At 38.0% G+C, this 16,441-nt stretch overlaps 1 protein-coding gene across 3 annotated transcripts in view; it reads left to right on the plus strand.

Moving 5' to 3' along the window:
- Positions 1 to 16,441, plus strand: part of PRLR (prolactin receptor) — a 180,451-nt gene that overhangs the window by 158,255 nt on the left and 5,755 nt on the right. For 2 of the 3 annotated variants that reach the window (XM_003806664.6, XM_034960180.3), the window contains 4 exons: positions 1,095 to 1,236; positions 2,483 to 2,582; positions 3,077 to 3,146; positions 5,259 to 15,656. In XM_003806664.6, coding sequence (XP_003806712.1) covers positions 1,095 to 1,236; positions 2,483 to 2,582; positions 3,077 to 3,146; positions 5,259 to 6,272 — 1,326 coding nt within the window. In that variant the 3' untranslated portion in view covers positions 6,273 to 15,656. Of the gene's footprint in view, positions 1 to 1,094; positions 1,237 to 2,482; positions 2,583 to 3,076; positions 3,147 to 5,258; positions 15,657 to 16,441 lie in introns of those variants that run through there. The other variant, XM_034960186.3, reaches the window with a different exon arrangement.

Raw genomic sequence — 16,441 nt, forward strand, 5'->3', positions numbered from 1 at the left:
AAACCAGAATCTGCTCATAGACCACACATTGTAACTGGTCGTTATATCCCTTCAGTTTCAGTGTAATGAGGAGACTGGGCCACTTGTCCCATAGAGTATCCCACCTCGTACCTTTCTCTGATCAGTTCTTTGTGGGGTCATTTAGCTAATTTCTCTACGCCTCCATTTCCTGTAACCAGACTTGATTAGATGTAGGCTGAACAATTTTTACCAAGAATTGGTAAATTCAGAGGTGATATTATGTACTCTATATTGTATTTAATCAGATGTCAAAAACCATCTGGTTGACCCACCATAAGTGATGCTAAAACTGGCCCCTGAATTGAGGAGATGACAAACTGATCCCTTGATTGTAAGGTCATGTTTAATTTGTATACTACTACTTTACCATACATGAATGCCCAATTCTCTTTCACCTCATGTTTTTAACACCAATTTATTATTGAATCAGTTATTTCATTAGGGTTTAAAGGCTAACAATTCTTTAATTTTGTTATTCTTTTTTTTTTTTTTTTTTTGAGACGGAATTTCGCTTTGTCACTCAGCTGGAGTGCAATGGCACGATCTCGGCTCACTGAAACATCCGCCTCCCAGGTTCAAGTGATTCTCCTTCCTCAGCCTCCCAAGTAGCTGGGATTACAGGCATGTGCCACCATGCCAGGCTAATTTTGTATTTTTAGTAGAGATGGGGTTTCTCCATATTGGTCAGGCTGATCTCGAACTCCCAACCTCAGGTGATACGCCTGCTTTGGCCTCCCAAAGTGCTGGGATTACAGGCATGAGGCACCATGCCTGGCCAATTTTGTTATTCTTTCTATATTTATTAAGTAGTTGTTTTTCATAAAGTGGGAAGGAGGCAGAATATTTGACTTTTCTGAAGTAGAGTCCCAAATGGAGAGATAGAAAACCTGCTAAATTTTTGTGTGAGCAATTTTAAGAGAAGGAAAAGATAGGGCTAAGACAGTGGAGTAGTGACAGCAGGGAATTCTCTGTATATGATTGTTCAGCCTAACTTAGTTTATTTTTTAGGGGAAAACTCTCTTTCTTCACAACAAATGTTAGAAGTGACTTCTGTTTTCCTTATCCTACCTTAGATCCATTTTGCTGGGCAGCAAACAGAGTTTAAGATTCTCAGCCTACATCCAGGACAGAAATACCTTGTCCAGGTTCGCTGCAAACCAGACCATGGATACTGGAGCGCGTGGAGTCCAGTGACCTTCATTCAGATACCTAGTGGTGAGCGTCTTGGCTCTTTTTTGCTTATGTCTCTAAATATATTTTAAATGGTATATTTGCATATAATAACTACTAATAGAGAAACCATTTTGAGCCTTAGCCAGAACAATAGAGGTGGGTTTATAATCTTTCTGCCCAATACGAAGACATTTTGAAAAGCAGCATTGCTCCCTGGATTACTGTCAATGGAGAACAATTTTAGGATAAGGCTACAGACATGGGTCTGATGCCTCAAGGGGCTTGATGATCAGTTATTATGCTCCCACCATCTTCCCTATTCCTATCATTTAGAGGATTTGGTCAAGGTCATCCTCTAGTTCTTCCAGAATTTATAAGGCAGTACCGTGTCTCAAAGGCTCAGTCTCTGCCATGGATTACACTTGGCACCTTGTCTCTTAGTGAAGACACAGGCTATAAGATAGACAGCTCCAGCAAAGCACCTTAATTCAGTAGCTTGTGTTCTATAAGGGAACAATCCATCTTGCATTTTTAAAATGCTTTACAGCTTACAAAGCCTGTACCTTATTTGGTCCTCCCAACCCTCCCAGGTATTCAGAGAATATGATTATCATTAAAAATTAAAAGTGAAGAAACCAAACCTCAGCAAAGTTAGGAGTCTTTTCCAAAACCACACAGGAAAGTCTAGCTTTTCTAACAACTTGCCTGACCAAAGTATCGGGCTTTCATTGGCTTGGCATGCTGGAAAGGGCACTGAACTGCAAATCAGGCATGCATCTAGTCCAGTCCTGACTATTGCTTAACAAAAGCACAGGGTCTAGAGGCAGAAAGCCTGAGTTCAAATCCCAGCCTGCAATACTATAGTTATATGGCCATTGGTAAATCTTTCTTTGATTCCCAGTTTTCTTATCTTTTATAACAAAGCAATGTAGGCAAACAGTTTAACACCATTGATGGCTTTTAGTAAGAACTTAATGTTAGCTTTTATTATTATTACTGCAAACGACCATGTGACCTTGGATTTCCTCTTTAAGGATCAATTAAAAAGAATAAGTGAAAGGATTTTTAAATTTTTAGAGTACTATAAAATATACGCAACATATTAAAATATTAATAATATTTAAAAGAAAATAGCCCTGTCATTGATGATACTTTGGATTGCTGTTCAAATCAAAAAAATATATGGATGGAGGAAAACACTGTTGGGTTTAAGAGTTTCATTCATTAGGTTGGTTTGTTTTTAATGATGCTGTACGTGATCAAAGCTTTCTGGCTGTTTGTTTTTTAGACTTCACCATGAATGATACAACCGTGTGGATCTCTGTGGCTGTCCTTTCTGCTGTCATCTGTTTGATTATTGTCTGGGCAGTGGCTTTGAAGGGCTATAGGTACTTCACTGTCTCTCAACTTTTCCTCCCAATCATGATAGTCAAGGATAATGACAAAAAAAAAATACAAAGATGATGGAAACCTGTAGATAATCCTCATTTTAGCCATTAGATGTAGTGTGTTTGCCCATAAAAAAAATCTTTTATCAGTGCTATAAAAAGTAGAAAAATTGACTCGTTTCAGGCTGATGTTCTTTCTATGAAACAGAGATTCCTAGTTGTGAAACAGTAAAAATCTGGCAAGAGTAGCTAAAATCAAGAGAAGCAAATAGTCCAGATAATCCACTAACTTCAAAATCAGCGTCCTTAATTAGCTAAAGTTAATTTTAATATAGGCCTCTGTAATTTTATTGTCATCATTTATTGTTGCATGGAGCTGCCAAACTCTAAGTCCTATCTCTATCACAGTGCCTATAGTGGCTATTATACTAACCTTTCAAAAATTACAAAGTCAGAAATGAGTCATTTAGCCAATCTCATGAATTATTTTATAGCATGGTGACCTGCATCTTTCCGCCAGTTCCTGGGCCAAAAATAAAAGGATTTGATGCTCATCTGTTGGAGGTAAGTACAGGAGGCAAAAAAATGGATTGTGACTCACTGCTCTGTAGTAATTAACTCTACACACTCACACACAGTCCCCGTCAGTTCAGCCTGGTAGTTTCAGCCAGCCTTTTTGGACTGTCTCTCCTGGTCAGCATGTGTGTTAACAGAAAGTTGTGTGAAGGATGAGGGTACTTACTTTCACACACTAAATGTCAGAGGGCAAGGAGAGAAAGCCAAGAAAACATGGAAACACATTTATTGATTTATCAGATCTACTCATAAGCATAGAGATAAACATTTTGTACAAATAATCAATTTAGAAAGAGAGTGAATATTTTGATTAATGCAAAACAGGCACCCACCACCACCCCCTCAATCATACATTGGTAAAAGCTTCTACTTGAATGTTCTTTACATAAAGCCATAGTAACAGAATATCCCATTGCCATTATCTCTCACTTTGGGCACTCAGCTGAGACCAGATCAGTACAGTGGGGCCATCTGTTTGCCAGGGCCCATTTGGGCTGATTCAAGAGGGAATTAAATGATGAGTGTTTTGAATGAAAAGAGAGGTTAGAACAGTTTTAAATTTTTCTCCAAATTGAAATAAATAGTTTCAGTTTGGCTTTTAAGCTTAACACTGACATATATAAAAGCAACTAGCTGTACATTAAGGCAAATACCACTTGACCCAGCTGCTCTGGGTCTGACAGTGTAAGAATAGAAGAATTGAGTCCTGGATAATCTGGCTTGTCTGTGTTCACTTTGGTTGCAAATATCGAAGCAGGGACTAGAGCCCAGGAGTCCCGGCTCCTGACCCAGTGCTCTTCCTCCACTATCCAGTGTAGCATTGGCCTGATAGAACCAGCATGAATGTCTCAGCAAACTAAACTAGTTACTGTCCAGCTCACAATTTAACCTGCTAGCCACAGAGACTTAATGATAAAATAGCTACTTTTGTCTCAAAAATATGTGTTAGTATTCTTAATGATATTACCTCTAATCCTCAAAAGAACCCTCCCAGGTGGGTAGTATTAATATTATTTTCTACCTTTTAAAAATGGAGAAGCTGAAGTTCAGAGAGCAGCTTGTCCAAAGTCACATACCCTATAATAAGTGATAAAGCCAAGACCTAGGTCAATACCTGACCCAAGTCAGAGGATAAGAAAAAAGAGGCCGGGCGCGGTGGCTCACGCCTGTAATCCCAGCACTTTGGAAGGCAGAGGCGGGCGGATCACGAGGTCAGGAGATCAAGACCATCCTGGCTAACATGGTGAAACCCTGTCTCTACTAAAAATGTAAAAAATTAGCCAGGCGTGGTGGTGGGCGCCTGTTGTCCCAGCTACTCGGGAGGCTGAGGCAGGAGAATGGCGTGAACCCGGGAGGCGGAGCTTGCAGTGATCCGAGATCATGCCACTGCACTCCAGCCTGGGCAACAGAGCGAGACTCCGTCTCAAAAAAAAAAAAAAAAGAGGCAAGAGTGAGAGGAGGAGGCAGGAGGAAATAGGAGGGGGAAAGGAAGGATAGAAGCAGGGAGAATAATAGGAAGGGCGGAAATACGGAATAGGGTGATGAAGGGGGAGAAGAGAAGGAGGGAGAGGAAGTAGAGTAGAAGAAAACAGTAGATTAGGAAGAGGGAGGAGAAGGGAAGGGGAAATAAGAAGAGGAAGGAGAGAAGGAAGATGAACCACAGAAGGAAAAGACAAGAATCCACTTACTATTGCCAGACTCTAGAAAGAGATAGAGGAAGTTAGCAGGCCAGCAACCACACCTCTGCCAGTGGGCCGCAGTGTCAGATGCATGCATAAGCACTGTGGGTTTAGAAGTTTCACAAACCTTCATTTTATAGTTATCTGTTTATTATTGTATGTGTATATACTACTTGCCCATTAAACTCATGATTATTATTGCTTGGAGAGAGACTATGTTAAATATCCTGAGTTGACTTTAAAAAAAAAAATCTGCTGAATAGTATCCAGAAGGTGATTCTAGATGGCCTGGCACACAAATGTCTGAAGTTTGAGATCTTCCCACCTGCTCGTGGCAATGAACAGCACCACTTAGCAGGGATGCTGATTTGGAATGTTATGAAGCTAACAGCCATCTCTTCTTGTGTCTGTGTTTTAATAGAAGGGCAAGTCTGAAGAACTACTGAGTGCCTTGGGATGCCAAGACTTTCCTCCCACTTCTGACTATGAGGACTTGCTGGTGGAGTATTTAGAAGTAGATGATAGTGAGGACCAGCATCTAATGTCAGTCCATTCAAAAGAACACCCAAGTCAAGGTATGAAACCCACATACCTGGATCCTGACACTGACTCAGGCCGGGGGAGCTGTGACAGCCCTTCCCTTTTGTCTGAAAAGTGTGAGGAACCCCAGGCCAATCCCTCCACATTCTATGATCCTGAGGTCATTGAGAAGCCAGAGAATCCTGAAACAACCCACACCTGGGACCCCCAGTGCATAAGCATGGAAGGCAAAATCCCCTATTTTCATGCTGGTGGATCCAAATGTTCAACATGGCCCCTACCACAGCCCAGCCAGCACAACCCCAGATCCTCTTACCACAATATTACTGATGTGTGTGAGCTGGCTGTGGGCCCTGCAGGTGCACCGGCCACTCTGTTGAATGAAGCAGGTAAAGATGCTTTAAAATCCTCTCAAACCATTAAGTCTAGAGAAGAGGGAAAGGCAACCCAGCAGAGGGAGGTAGAAAGCTTCCATTCCGAGACTGACCAGGATACGCCCTGGCTGCTGCCCCAGGAGAAAACCCCCTTTGGCTCCGCTAAACCCTTGGATTATGTGGAGATTCACAAGGTCAACAAAGATGGTGCATTATCATTGCTACCAAAACAGAGAGAGAACAGCGGCAAGCCCAAGAAGCCCGGGACTCCTGAGAACAGTAAGGAGTATGCCAAGGTGTCCGGGGTCATGGATAACAACATCCTGGTGTTGGTGCCAGATCCACATGCTAAAAATGTGGCTTGCTTTGAAGAATCAGCCAAAGAGGCCCCACCATCACTTGAACAGAATCAAGCTGAGAAAGCCCTGGCCAACTTCACTGCAACATCAAGCAAGTGCAGGCTCCAGCTGGGTGGTTTGGATTACCTGGATCCCGCATGTTTTACACACTCCTTTCACTGATAGCTTGACTAATGGAATGATTGGTTAAAATGTGATTTTTCTTCAGGTAACACTACAGAGTACATGAAATGCTCAAGAATGTAGTCAGACTGACACTACTAAAGCTCCCAGCTCCTTTCATGCTCCATTTTTAACCACTCGCCTCTTTCTCCAGCAGCTGATTCCAGAACAAATCATTATGTTTCCTAACTGTGATTTGTAGATTTACTTTTTGCTGTTAGTTATAAAACTATGTGTTCAATGAAATAAAAGCACACTGCTTAGTATTCTTGAGGGACAATGCCAATAGGTACATCCTCTGGAAAAGGCTTTCATGATTTGGCATGGGACAGACAGAAATGAAATTGTCAAAATTGTTTACCATAGAAAGATGACAAAAGAAAATTTTCCACATAGGAAAATGCCATGAAAATTGCTTTTGAAAAACAACTGCATAACCTTTACACTCCTCGTCCATTTTATTAGGATTACCCAAATATAACCATTTAAAGAAAGAATGCATTCCAGAACAAATTGTTTACATAAGTTCCTATACCTTACTGACACATTGCTGATATGCAAGTAAGAAATAATGCCTCCAATTTTTTCTTAAAATAGTTTAGATATGTTAAGCATGGATTTTCCCCCTAAATTCTACTCTAAAGCCTCTATAAAATATAGTTTGGAAATAAAAATTTTCTTACACAAGGGGCAAATGAATTTCATGTGAATCCCTTTAGGATGTTTTCCTGCTTCATTTCAGCATGATAGATAATTTATTATACACCTTAGTCTTTCCTTAGTTAAAAAAAAATTCCCTAAAGACTAACTTGAAAAGAAAACCACAGCAGGATGCTAATGGAATTACTGCCTTACTGTACATACAAATTCTACTTTAATATAAACCCATAAGTTTAACTGTATTTTTGAAGACTATTTTTCTATGACTTAGGTAAAATAAAAGACTATTTTCTATCTTCCCAGTAAAGCTGTTTACATATTCAGTGGGTACAGTATTTTCTGCTGCAAGGTTATAATGTGTATTTACAGTACATAGTAGTATATAAAGTTCCCATTTGTGGAGCAAAATGCCATACCAACCCAAAGCCCACTGTGAAATATGAAGTGAATGACAAAATTCAGTTTTCAACGCAATATAGTATAGTTTATCTGATTCTTTTGATCTCCAGGACACTTTAAACAACTGCTACCACCACCACCAACCTAGGGATTTAGGATTCTCCACAGACCAGAAATTATTTCTCCTTTGAGTTTCAGGCTCCTCTGGGACTCCTGTTCATCAATGGGTGAATCTTCCTGAAGCTACCATAAAAAGGGAGGGCGACCATTTCTAACAGCTGTTTAAAAGAGAGAGGTTTTGCTTTTGTGAGAAATCTTGGGCCACAAAAAAATTTTAAGCAAAGCCAGGAGTTAGTGTCTCTCTGAAGTAAATTCAATTGCAAAATCTTGGCAGAGGCAGAAACGGCTCATATCAGAAGTGTCCAAATAAAAGTTCTGGGAAACTAGGTATTTGCTTCCCAGAGCAATGGGAATAGCTCCAAAGGTCAGAGTGAGGTAGTGAGAATCTCCCGGTCAATTCCAGTCCCAGGCTTCCTGAAAGAAGTCAAAGCTTGGATCCTCATTTTAAAGGGCGCATCCATGACTCATCTAACAGCCCCCCTCTATTTTTCCCTTCACTTGAAGGTAAATCTATTCTATATGTCCATTTACTAGCTGGACATAGAGAACTTGAGCTCACCTCTGGGAGTTAAATATTCCACCCCAACTATCCCATATTGATAGCAACTGGACCCAGAGGTCCCCCTCCTGTTTGAAAGTGAACACATTGCCAATGTTTTGAGAATGGCAAAAGCAATAGATACGAAGCTCCATTTTTCTAATATATAAACAATATCATGTGAGTAAGGGAAGCATGTGGGAAAGTTGTCCAAGCTCATTCAGTCCCCTAAATCCTCGATACTTTAACTGTCTGAGAACCAACTGCATAGGCATCACCTGGGCAGTGTTTGAAAATTCCGTTTGCAGAATCTTAAGCATCAGAATCTGCATTTTACTAAGATCCCCAAATGATTCAATTGCACACTGAAGTTTGAGAAGCATTGTTCTAGACAACCATTTCCACTAAAGGTTATTTTAGTTCATAGTAACAATCCTCTTTTGGAAAGGACAGATCAAGTCTGTTTGACTTGCAATGAACAACACTGCATGTAAGAAGGCAAAAAAAGAAACATATCAGTAGTTTAAGATTCACATTATGCTGAATCTTATATGAATTCACATAAAAGAATGACCTGCAAAACTACGCACAACTTCTGAAAGGCCAAGGAATATAATCTACCTTGAGAGACATTAACCAAAGACAGTCACCCTCAAAGCCAATGCAGACTAAATCTTTCCTAATATAGTCTATTCTTCTCTAAGAATAGAGAAGCTATGTATCAGTCACTCTTATAGTCTGAAAACCTAAACATAAAAGTAATCTGCTTTTGACATATAATTTTGTATTATACGTATGAAAAAATGTGACAGCTAAGGACTTGAACTAAATCCCTAAAAAATACCAATTAGCCACTCATTAAGCCAAGACTTTAATTCTATGATCAATTAGCACTGTTTATCTGAATTAAGCTTTTTTGTGGTCTATCAAGGAGACAGCTGTTCAAATGGAAGGATACATGTGGGGCAGGGGGGCGGTGAAGAGACCTGGATTCTGGTCCTAACTGCTTTGCCTTGGAGAGATTAATTCCCCCCTCTAAGCCTCAGTTTCCTCTGAAGATGTTGGACCAGATAACCTCTAAGGTCCTTTGAAACTGACTCCTTGATTCCATGACTCACTGAATATTTTTCTGCAAAGATAATGCCAACCAATGCCTTCTATCTTAATCTAACAAAAAATTTCTCTTCATCATAGAAATACAAAGTAATCTTCAGTGATGTGCTCTTTATACTTTGCTTTTTAAACCGTCCATTCCAGTTGGTCTTAATATATTGCACAAGTATTTTATAAGTGATATGTGTACAGAATCATATTCTAAGATTATGTGCAAATATATGTGTAGAAAGAGGCATTAAAAAAAGAGGCAGGAGATTGAGAAGAGACATATTGAATGAGGCACTAATCTTTAGAAAAATGATCTTTTACTGAATCAAGCCATGCTCATTCCTTGCTGAATCCAACAGCCCCAAATCTCTTTTCTTATATTTGGCTGTTAATTTTTTTCCTCGCACCATCCTAGATTGTTAACAACCATTGCACAGTTGGCTCATGTATCCTTACACTCTGAGTTATAATAAGTTGTATTTTTATAAACAAATACCTAAATATTCAAGTTTTAAGGCGCACGGAAACTGAATCTAGGCAACGGGTGATTTGTGTAGCTTACAACCTGAACAGCACGATGTTCCAATTCATTCTAACAGATGTGTATAAGCACAAGTTATATCAGCTGTGTCAGATATTTAACAGATCCTACATTTATTAGCTATATAACAGACTCTACATTTTCCTAAGTGCCTAAGACCAATCCTGGTAGTCACTTAAGTACAAAAGACTCACTTTAACTGGCTTGGTCTGAAGGGGTCAATCCTTTACTGCCTGTACAAGATCTGGGCAGTTTTGCTCTGTGTCTTGTGATGACCCAGCTGAATGTGAAAAGCCTGTGAGTTATTGAGCAACCAGAGGCCCCTGCATTCCAAGGAGCAGTTTAGCTCTGGGGAAACTCTGGCTTTCTCTTTCCTCAAGTGTCCACCACTGCCCATCATTTGCAGAAAGACTTGGCCCTGCCTTTAGCAACTTCCCTATCTCCTTAGAGTAGACAAGAAAGAAACAGATTTGTGCACATTTTACAAAGTGCCTTCCTCTATTTTTTTTTAAAGTTTTCATTTTGCAAGGAAAAATGTATTGATTAGAAAGTAACATTTGCCTTATAGGGATTATATAGATATAGATATAGATATAGATATAGATATAGATATAGATATATATGAATGGAGAGATGAGAAGAAGCCAGAAAGGGCACAACAAAATGTTCTAAGGACCAACCAGCAATGTTCAGTGAATGTTTACGTATTGTTTAATTGAATCAACACAGAGCTGTTGTGAATAGTGTGACTTATTTTGCCTGATAAGAAATTGAGGCTGGCTGTGATTTGGGGATAAACCTGCCACCCTGTGATTTGAGACTCTCCATACCAAAACTTATTGATACATTTTTGAATGTAATTGGCTTACATGCCTAAACCTGAAGAGAACAATGCATGCACATTGGAACTTTGTACACAAACAGAAAAATATAAATGACTTTGAATTACCATCCCAAGCATTGCTAACATAGACGTGCCATTGACGAAAGTCTCATGTGTTCTTGAGTGAACAAATTTCCTTTTCTTCCTTTTTGGCTCAAGCACAATAATGCTGTCACTGAGACAGTGACTGAGCACTCAATGTCCAAGACTAAATCACATCACCACGACTAAGTAGGCACTATGTCCTGGGATGAGTCTTTTAAACTCTGGCCATTAGGTTCCTTACTTGTTAAATAAGTAGGTTGGCCTAAAAGATTTCTAAGACCTCTCATGATCTAGGTAAAATCCAGGGTTTCAGGTCAGTGTCCCTGGTGCAGTGCAAGAAAGCCTTGCTGACACGCCCTTGGCCTGAAGCAGTGAGCACATGAGACTGTGTGACAATGCTTCAGAGAAAAACAGAGATCTGTTCCTCCAACTCAGATTGATTTAACATCCTTGCTTCTCCTTTTCCTTCCTAGCTTTACATATTTGTAGGGTTTTTACTCCTTCTCCAGAGCCTACTATTTTCCTAAGAGTTAGTAGCAACCATAGGATCCACAAGAAATGAAATTATTCATCAACAATGACTTTGGCACTGCAAAAGACTGAGTCAAAGGTTAAATCAGTCACACAGATATCCAAGGCCAAGTTGAAGATCACAAGTATATCCCATTTAGAGATTTGCATACTTAGAGATTAAGCCCATGTTCATTAATTATTTAGTTAATTCAAAAGCCATTAATAAATCCATGCCCAGCCTACGCAACATAGTAAGACCCAGTCTCTACAAAAATTTTAAAAATTAGCCAGCCATGGTGACACGTACCTGTAGTCCTAGCCACTTGGGAAGCTGAAGCCAGAGGATTGCTTGAGCCCAGGAGGTCGAGGCTGCAGTGAACCGTGATTGTGTCGCTGCACTCCAGCCTGGGTGAGAGAGCAAGACCTTGTCTCAATAAATAAACCCAAGTTACTTCGGTGACTAGATACTGGAGGTCTTAAGGAGAAGCTTTAAAAATACAGATTGATTGCTTCAGAGAAATCCTATTTATAATTATGATCTGAACTTATTCTATGATTAGCAAATATATCATCTGAAAATAAAACAGGAGTTCTCTCCCCAGACTTTTGTTTTTCAGGATGGTGAGTTTTGGTCTGGGACCCTCATGGCACCCATTTCGATAAAAGGAAAAAGATAGTAAAACAGGAAATAGGAAGTTTCCAGAGATTTGGGCATCTCAGGATTCCATGAAATGCTGAGACTAACCCACTTAATCCAAATTTTATTGGCTATGGTAAATCTAAATCTGTTCAGTGTTCTGAACAGATTTTATGAGTTTATGTCTAAGAGTTTATGTCTAAGAGAGGTACATAATTCACAAACACTATCATGCTGGCAGCTGTTTTGTCCACATCAATTCCCTTGATTTAATGCTCTGATTTCAATTTAGAAAGTACTGAGACATGTAAAGTCTCAAAATAGGAAAAACCTATCCTGTTTATAAGGTGTGGTCAATAAATAGACCACAGATAATCTTAGTCTATTAATTAACTCTCAGATCATCTTAGACTATTAATTAACATTCTGCTTGCTGCTGATTAAAAAGAAAAAAACCCTAAAACCTTCAGCAACTGAAGTAGTAATATAAAAAATAACCTTTAATAGTTATGGTCAAATTACGCTTCACTTGGATAAACCTCAAAATGTAGTCTGAGTTTTTTTGTGCACACTTTACAAATCCTGGGGGAAAAATCTTTTTTCCATGTTATCTGAAAAACTATATGGTGAAGATACCTCTGAAAAATAATTTGTTTTATGAAATTCCTGAAAAACTAATTTTGAATATTTTAAAGTAACTACCTCCCTTTTGTGTCCTAATGTCCTTCCTTCAAAGCTGCTTATAGTTTAGAAATGAAAGATGTCATGTCTCATGCTTTGACTGGTTTTTGGTGGCATATTTGATGTATTTGCCAAGTGGCATTACTGACTTTACAGTAACTGTTACATTATTTTGTACTATATTGCTTTATGTGGTTCAAAAATAGTATACGCCATATTGAAATATGTAATCCTCATGTTGTGAAACTCATCATGTAATACAATTGAAAATCATTACTTAATAACTTACAATTTATCCATATGTAGTTTCAATATGATTGTGTCTATGACTGTAAAACAAAACTGAAAAAATATGTAATGTATTTCTGTTGAAAGTGTGAATGTACTAATTTTTTCTTAATCTTTGTCTAGAAGAAAGATTCTATGTCATTCATTGTACAGCTGCTCTGGGGTGTTACACATTTAAAGTACAATCCAACAGTTGTTTGAAAGTCAGCCTCTCGGCTTTGTTTCATGTGACTGCTGACACTTCTCGATTGTTCTTTGCATAATGAGGCTGGATTTTGTGCTTCATCATTCATTTTAAACAATTGAAAAGTCTCATGTGGAAACCAAAGCAATCTAGAACCAGCCTGTTGGGTGACTGTGTCTTCTGTAAAGCCATATTGAAGTGAAGTTATACATAATAGCATAAGGTTCCACATTTTCAAAGCTACCACTACCTCTGCTTTTCCTCTTTCCCTAGAAAATGCCAAGCAAAATTCCCCAACACTAAGTGAGAAATTAGAAGTAATTGTTTTATAATTAAGTTGCTGGGTTTTTTTTTACACCTTCTAATTCATCACTTTGTAGGGTTATGCAAGAGTTTCTGAATAACCATTCTTACATGTTTATATTTTATAAAAACCGGCTACAAGAAAGATTCAGAAAGAATACTTAGTAAGTCATCATATGAAAAACCAACAAAACCATAGAGTGCAGATTTTTTCCTAACTATAAGTCACCTCATAGTTGTCCAAAGCCATGATAATGATATCTCTTACAAATTGACTTCTGTAACCCCCCTAGAAATAACCCTTTTCCTTATTTGATTTTAGTCATCAAACATAGTATGATATGGGAAAAGTCAGCCATTTACCAGAAATAATCTTGTTTTGATTTTAAAAACTCATTTCTATATGTAGTTATTGTAATGTCTATTTTTTTAGACTTAAAGATTTATAGAAGACTATAGTTATCTGATTTGTTATTTTGCATTTTTCATTCTGTAAATCTTTGCTTATGGCACATTGTGCTCTCCGTTTTCCATGGTTTTATTCATTTATCTCCTCCTATTTTGAGGGGACAACATGGGTAGTTAAATCTTTGTCAATAGTATTGGAGATAACACTAACTGCTATTATCATAACATCTTCATTTTTACTGCATGCCAAAACCAATGCCTGCCAAACAAAATCTTAGACATCCCAATATAATATGTTAGTTATATTTCCATTCACATCATTACTGAAAATACCCAGCTCAGTGCCTGGCTTAATAAATGTTTAATTCGCTTACCTACTCTTGCTCTATTTTTTTATTTGAAATGGAGTTGAGCAAAATAACACATTCATGGCTGAAGCAATTTTTTGGACATTTCTTGTTACTAAAAGATCTATAATCAGGACATTGTTTATGTAAGTTGGACAAAAAAAATTCTTCCCCTTTATGTCCACCCTTCCTATGATTGCAAGACAAAATTTCCCTCCTTTACCTCATCCCTATAACATGGCAGGCTGAGAAAAATGAGGGGAGATGGAACCAGATACAAGGAGATCCAATAAGAGAAGCTTATTTAAATATTGTGAAATAAAGGAAGAACCAAAGCATTTTTTTAAGTGGGGAATCCTTTTGAACAGTTATTATTTATCCATGTTATTAACAACATCTTTTCTGACAAAATCCATCAGATGAAGTGTAAATGGATAATCTTTTAATGGATCTAAACCTAGAAAGTTTCACTTACTGTTCATGTCCGTGTTCCAGAATTGTGAAATGGTGTGTGGTTTTGCTTTCCAAGTTCTTCTCTGCCTCCTCTTAATTCTCTAATGCCATGTCTTACAGAAGAATGAGAAATTTCTTTCTTACTTGAGTATCATGCTCTAAAAAACTTGGCTTCAGTCACAGAAACGCTAGCTCTCCTGTGCTTATATTGAAGCCAACTGCCTTTAATTCTTGGGCCCTCTTATATTTTTAAGGTGCAAAATTTGAAGTTTCGGTCACCAGACACAGGATCTATACAATTAATGATGAGCTGGAGAAGTAAGATGTAGCTAATTTTTCAAAAGCATTGAATATACTTTCCGGAAAGAAAACAGAAATTAAATATTGCCACATCTTGCCAGAATCCCATCTGACACCTTAACTTTTGTCAGGTTTCCTACAACTTGCTAATCAAGTTTTATACATTCTAAATCTCCCCAGTTTCTTTGGGGCTGGAAGATGCAACTTCCATTTAATAGAAACTTTGAAATCTTGGGGTAAGGGAGCAGTGGGGGTACTAGGGAGAAGGATAAGAAATAGAATTATTGAAAAGCCCCCAACAGGGACCTTCCTGGCCAGAATATGCAGAGTAATTCCTGCTGGCTTCACCTTTGAAAGTCCCTCGAAACCATGCAGATGAAACTGAGTCTGTTTTTGATATTGTCAGATGTATTCTACTTTGGAAGTCCCAACACCTAAACTGGAATTCTTGTATTTACATCTCCTCCACTGTCCCCCACACCACCCCTCAATTCCTGCTGCCCCTGCTAATGTTAAGCATTTTTCTCTTGTTATGATCAGGTTCACATTAAAAACAGATACTTACAAACTGACTTGAAGCACAGATACTTTTACGAATGTGATAAAATATTTTCTTAAGAAAAGGAAAGAGGATGTGGGTCAAATAAAACACCGCGTGGATGTTGATTGGTGAATACTGGTGTAAGAAAAGGGAGCTCAGGAATTTTTATTACTGTATTTGTAAATGAGTTTGAAGGAATTTGTAAATGCCACTGGTACATTTTTAAGGTGACACATTTGCTCCTTATAAAGTTATTAAAAATTACAGGGTAAGCTTAAATGACGTTTGCCAGTAGTTTTACTTTATATAATCAATATTGATATTGTTGCTGAACTATGTAACTTTATGATGCATTTTTCAGTCCCTTTTCAGAGCAAATGCTTTTGCAATGGTAGTAATGTTTAGTTTAAATTGACTTAATAAATTATTACCTGAGCAATGGTTTTTGGAGGGTCTTTATATATGTATGTGAAACATGCATTACATGAAAAATTTAACTTGAAACAAGTTTTTTTCTTTGCCACAACAAAATTTATTAGAATAGATTTTTTTAAAGAAGGAGGGGGAACTGCATTTTAACTCCGGAAATAAAGTAGGCAGACACATGCTAAAACATTTATCTTAGGACACTCACCTGTGGCATTTTTTTCCGGCAGAAATTTTTGTGCTCATCTTTGAACACCTCTGAGTTTATTTTCCTACTAATTCTAAATCAAAACTGAACACACATTTCCCCAGTCTTTATTCATCTGCCAGACTCGAGCCTTAAAAATGCAAGCATGCTTGGAAGCACCCAGAAGTTTCTTGGAACTTCTCCTGGGAACAACCAAGAACAATCAAAAGGAGAGTTTCCAAACCTGAGATTCGATCAACTTTCCCATGTTTCCAAACCTGAGATATGATCAACTTTCATTTAACAAGCCACAAATCTCAGGACCAAAGTTTCACATTTTCTTTTGTCCGTGTTTTCCTGACTAGAATTATTCAGTATTTACTTAAAACCAGCTGTGAGTTCATCATCCATTTGTGATCTTTTATTTATTGCATAAAATATTTCACAAATACTTGAACATATATAGAAAAACATAACAAAGGCTCATTTACCCACATCCAAATCTTTAAATATTCATATTTTGCCTTGTCTGTTCCTTTCTTTAACAAAGATTCATTTAATATCACAGATACTGTATTTACATCCCTCAACAACCAAATTCTCTACCTCTC

Source organism: Pan paniscus, chromosome 4 (genome assembly GCF_029289425.2).
Source record: "Pan paniscus chromosome 4, NHGRI_mPanPan1-v2.0_pri, whole genome shotgun sequence".
Taxonomy (NCBI): domain Eukaryota; kingdom Metazoa; phylum Chordata; class Mammalia; order Primates; family Hominidae; genus Pan; species Pan paniscus.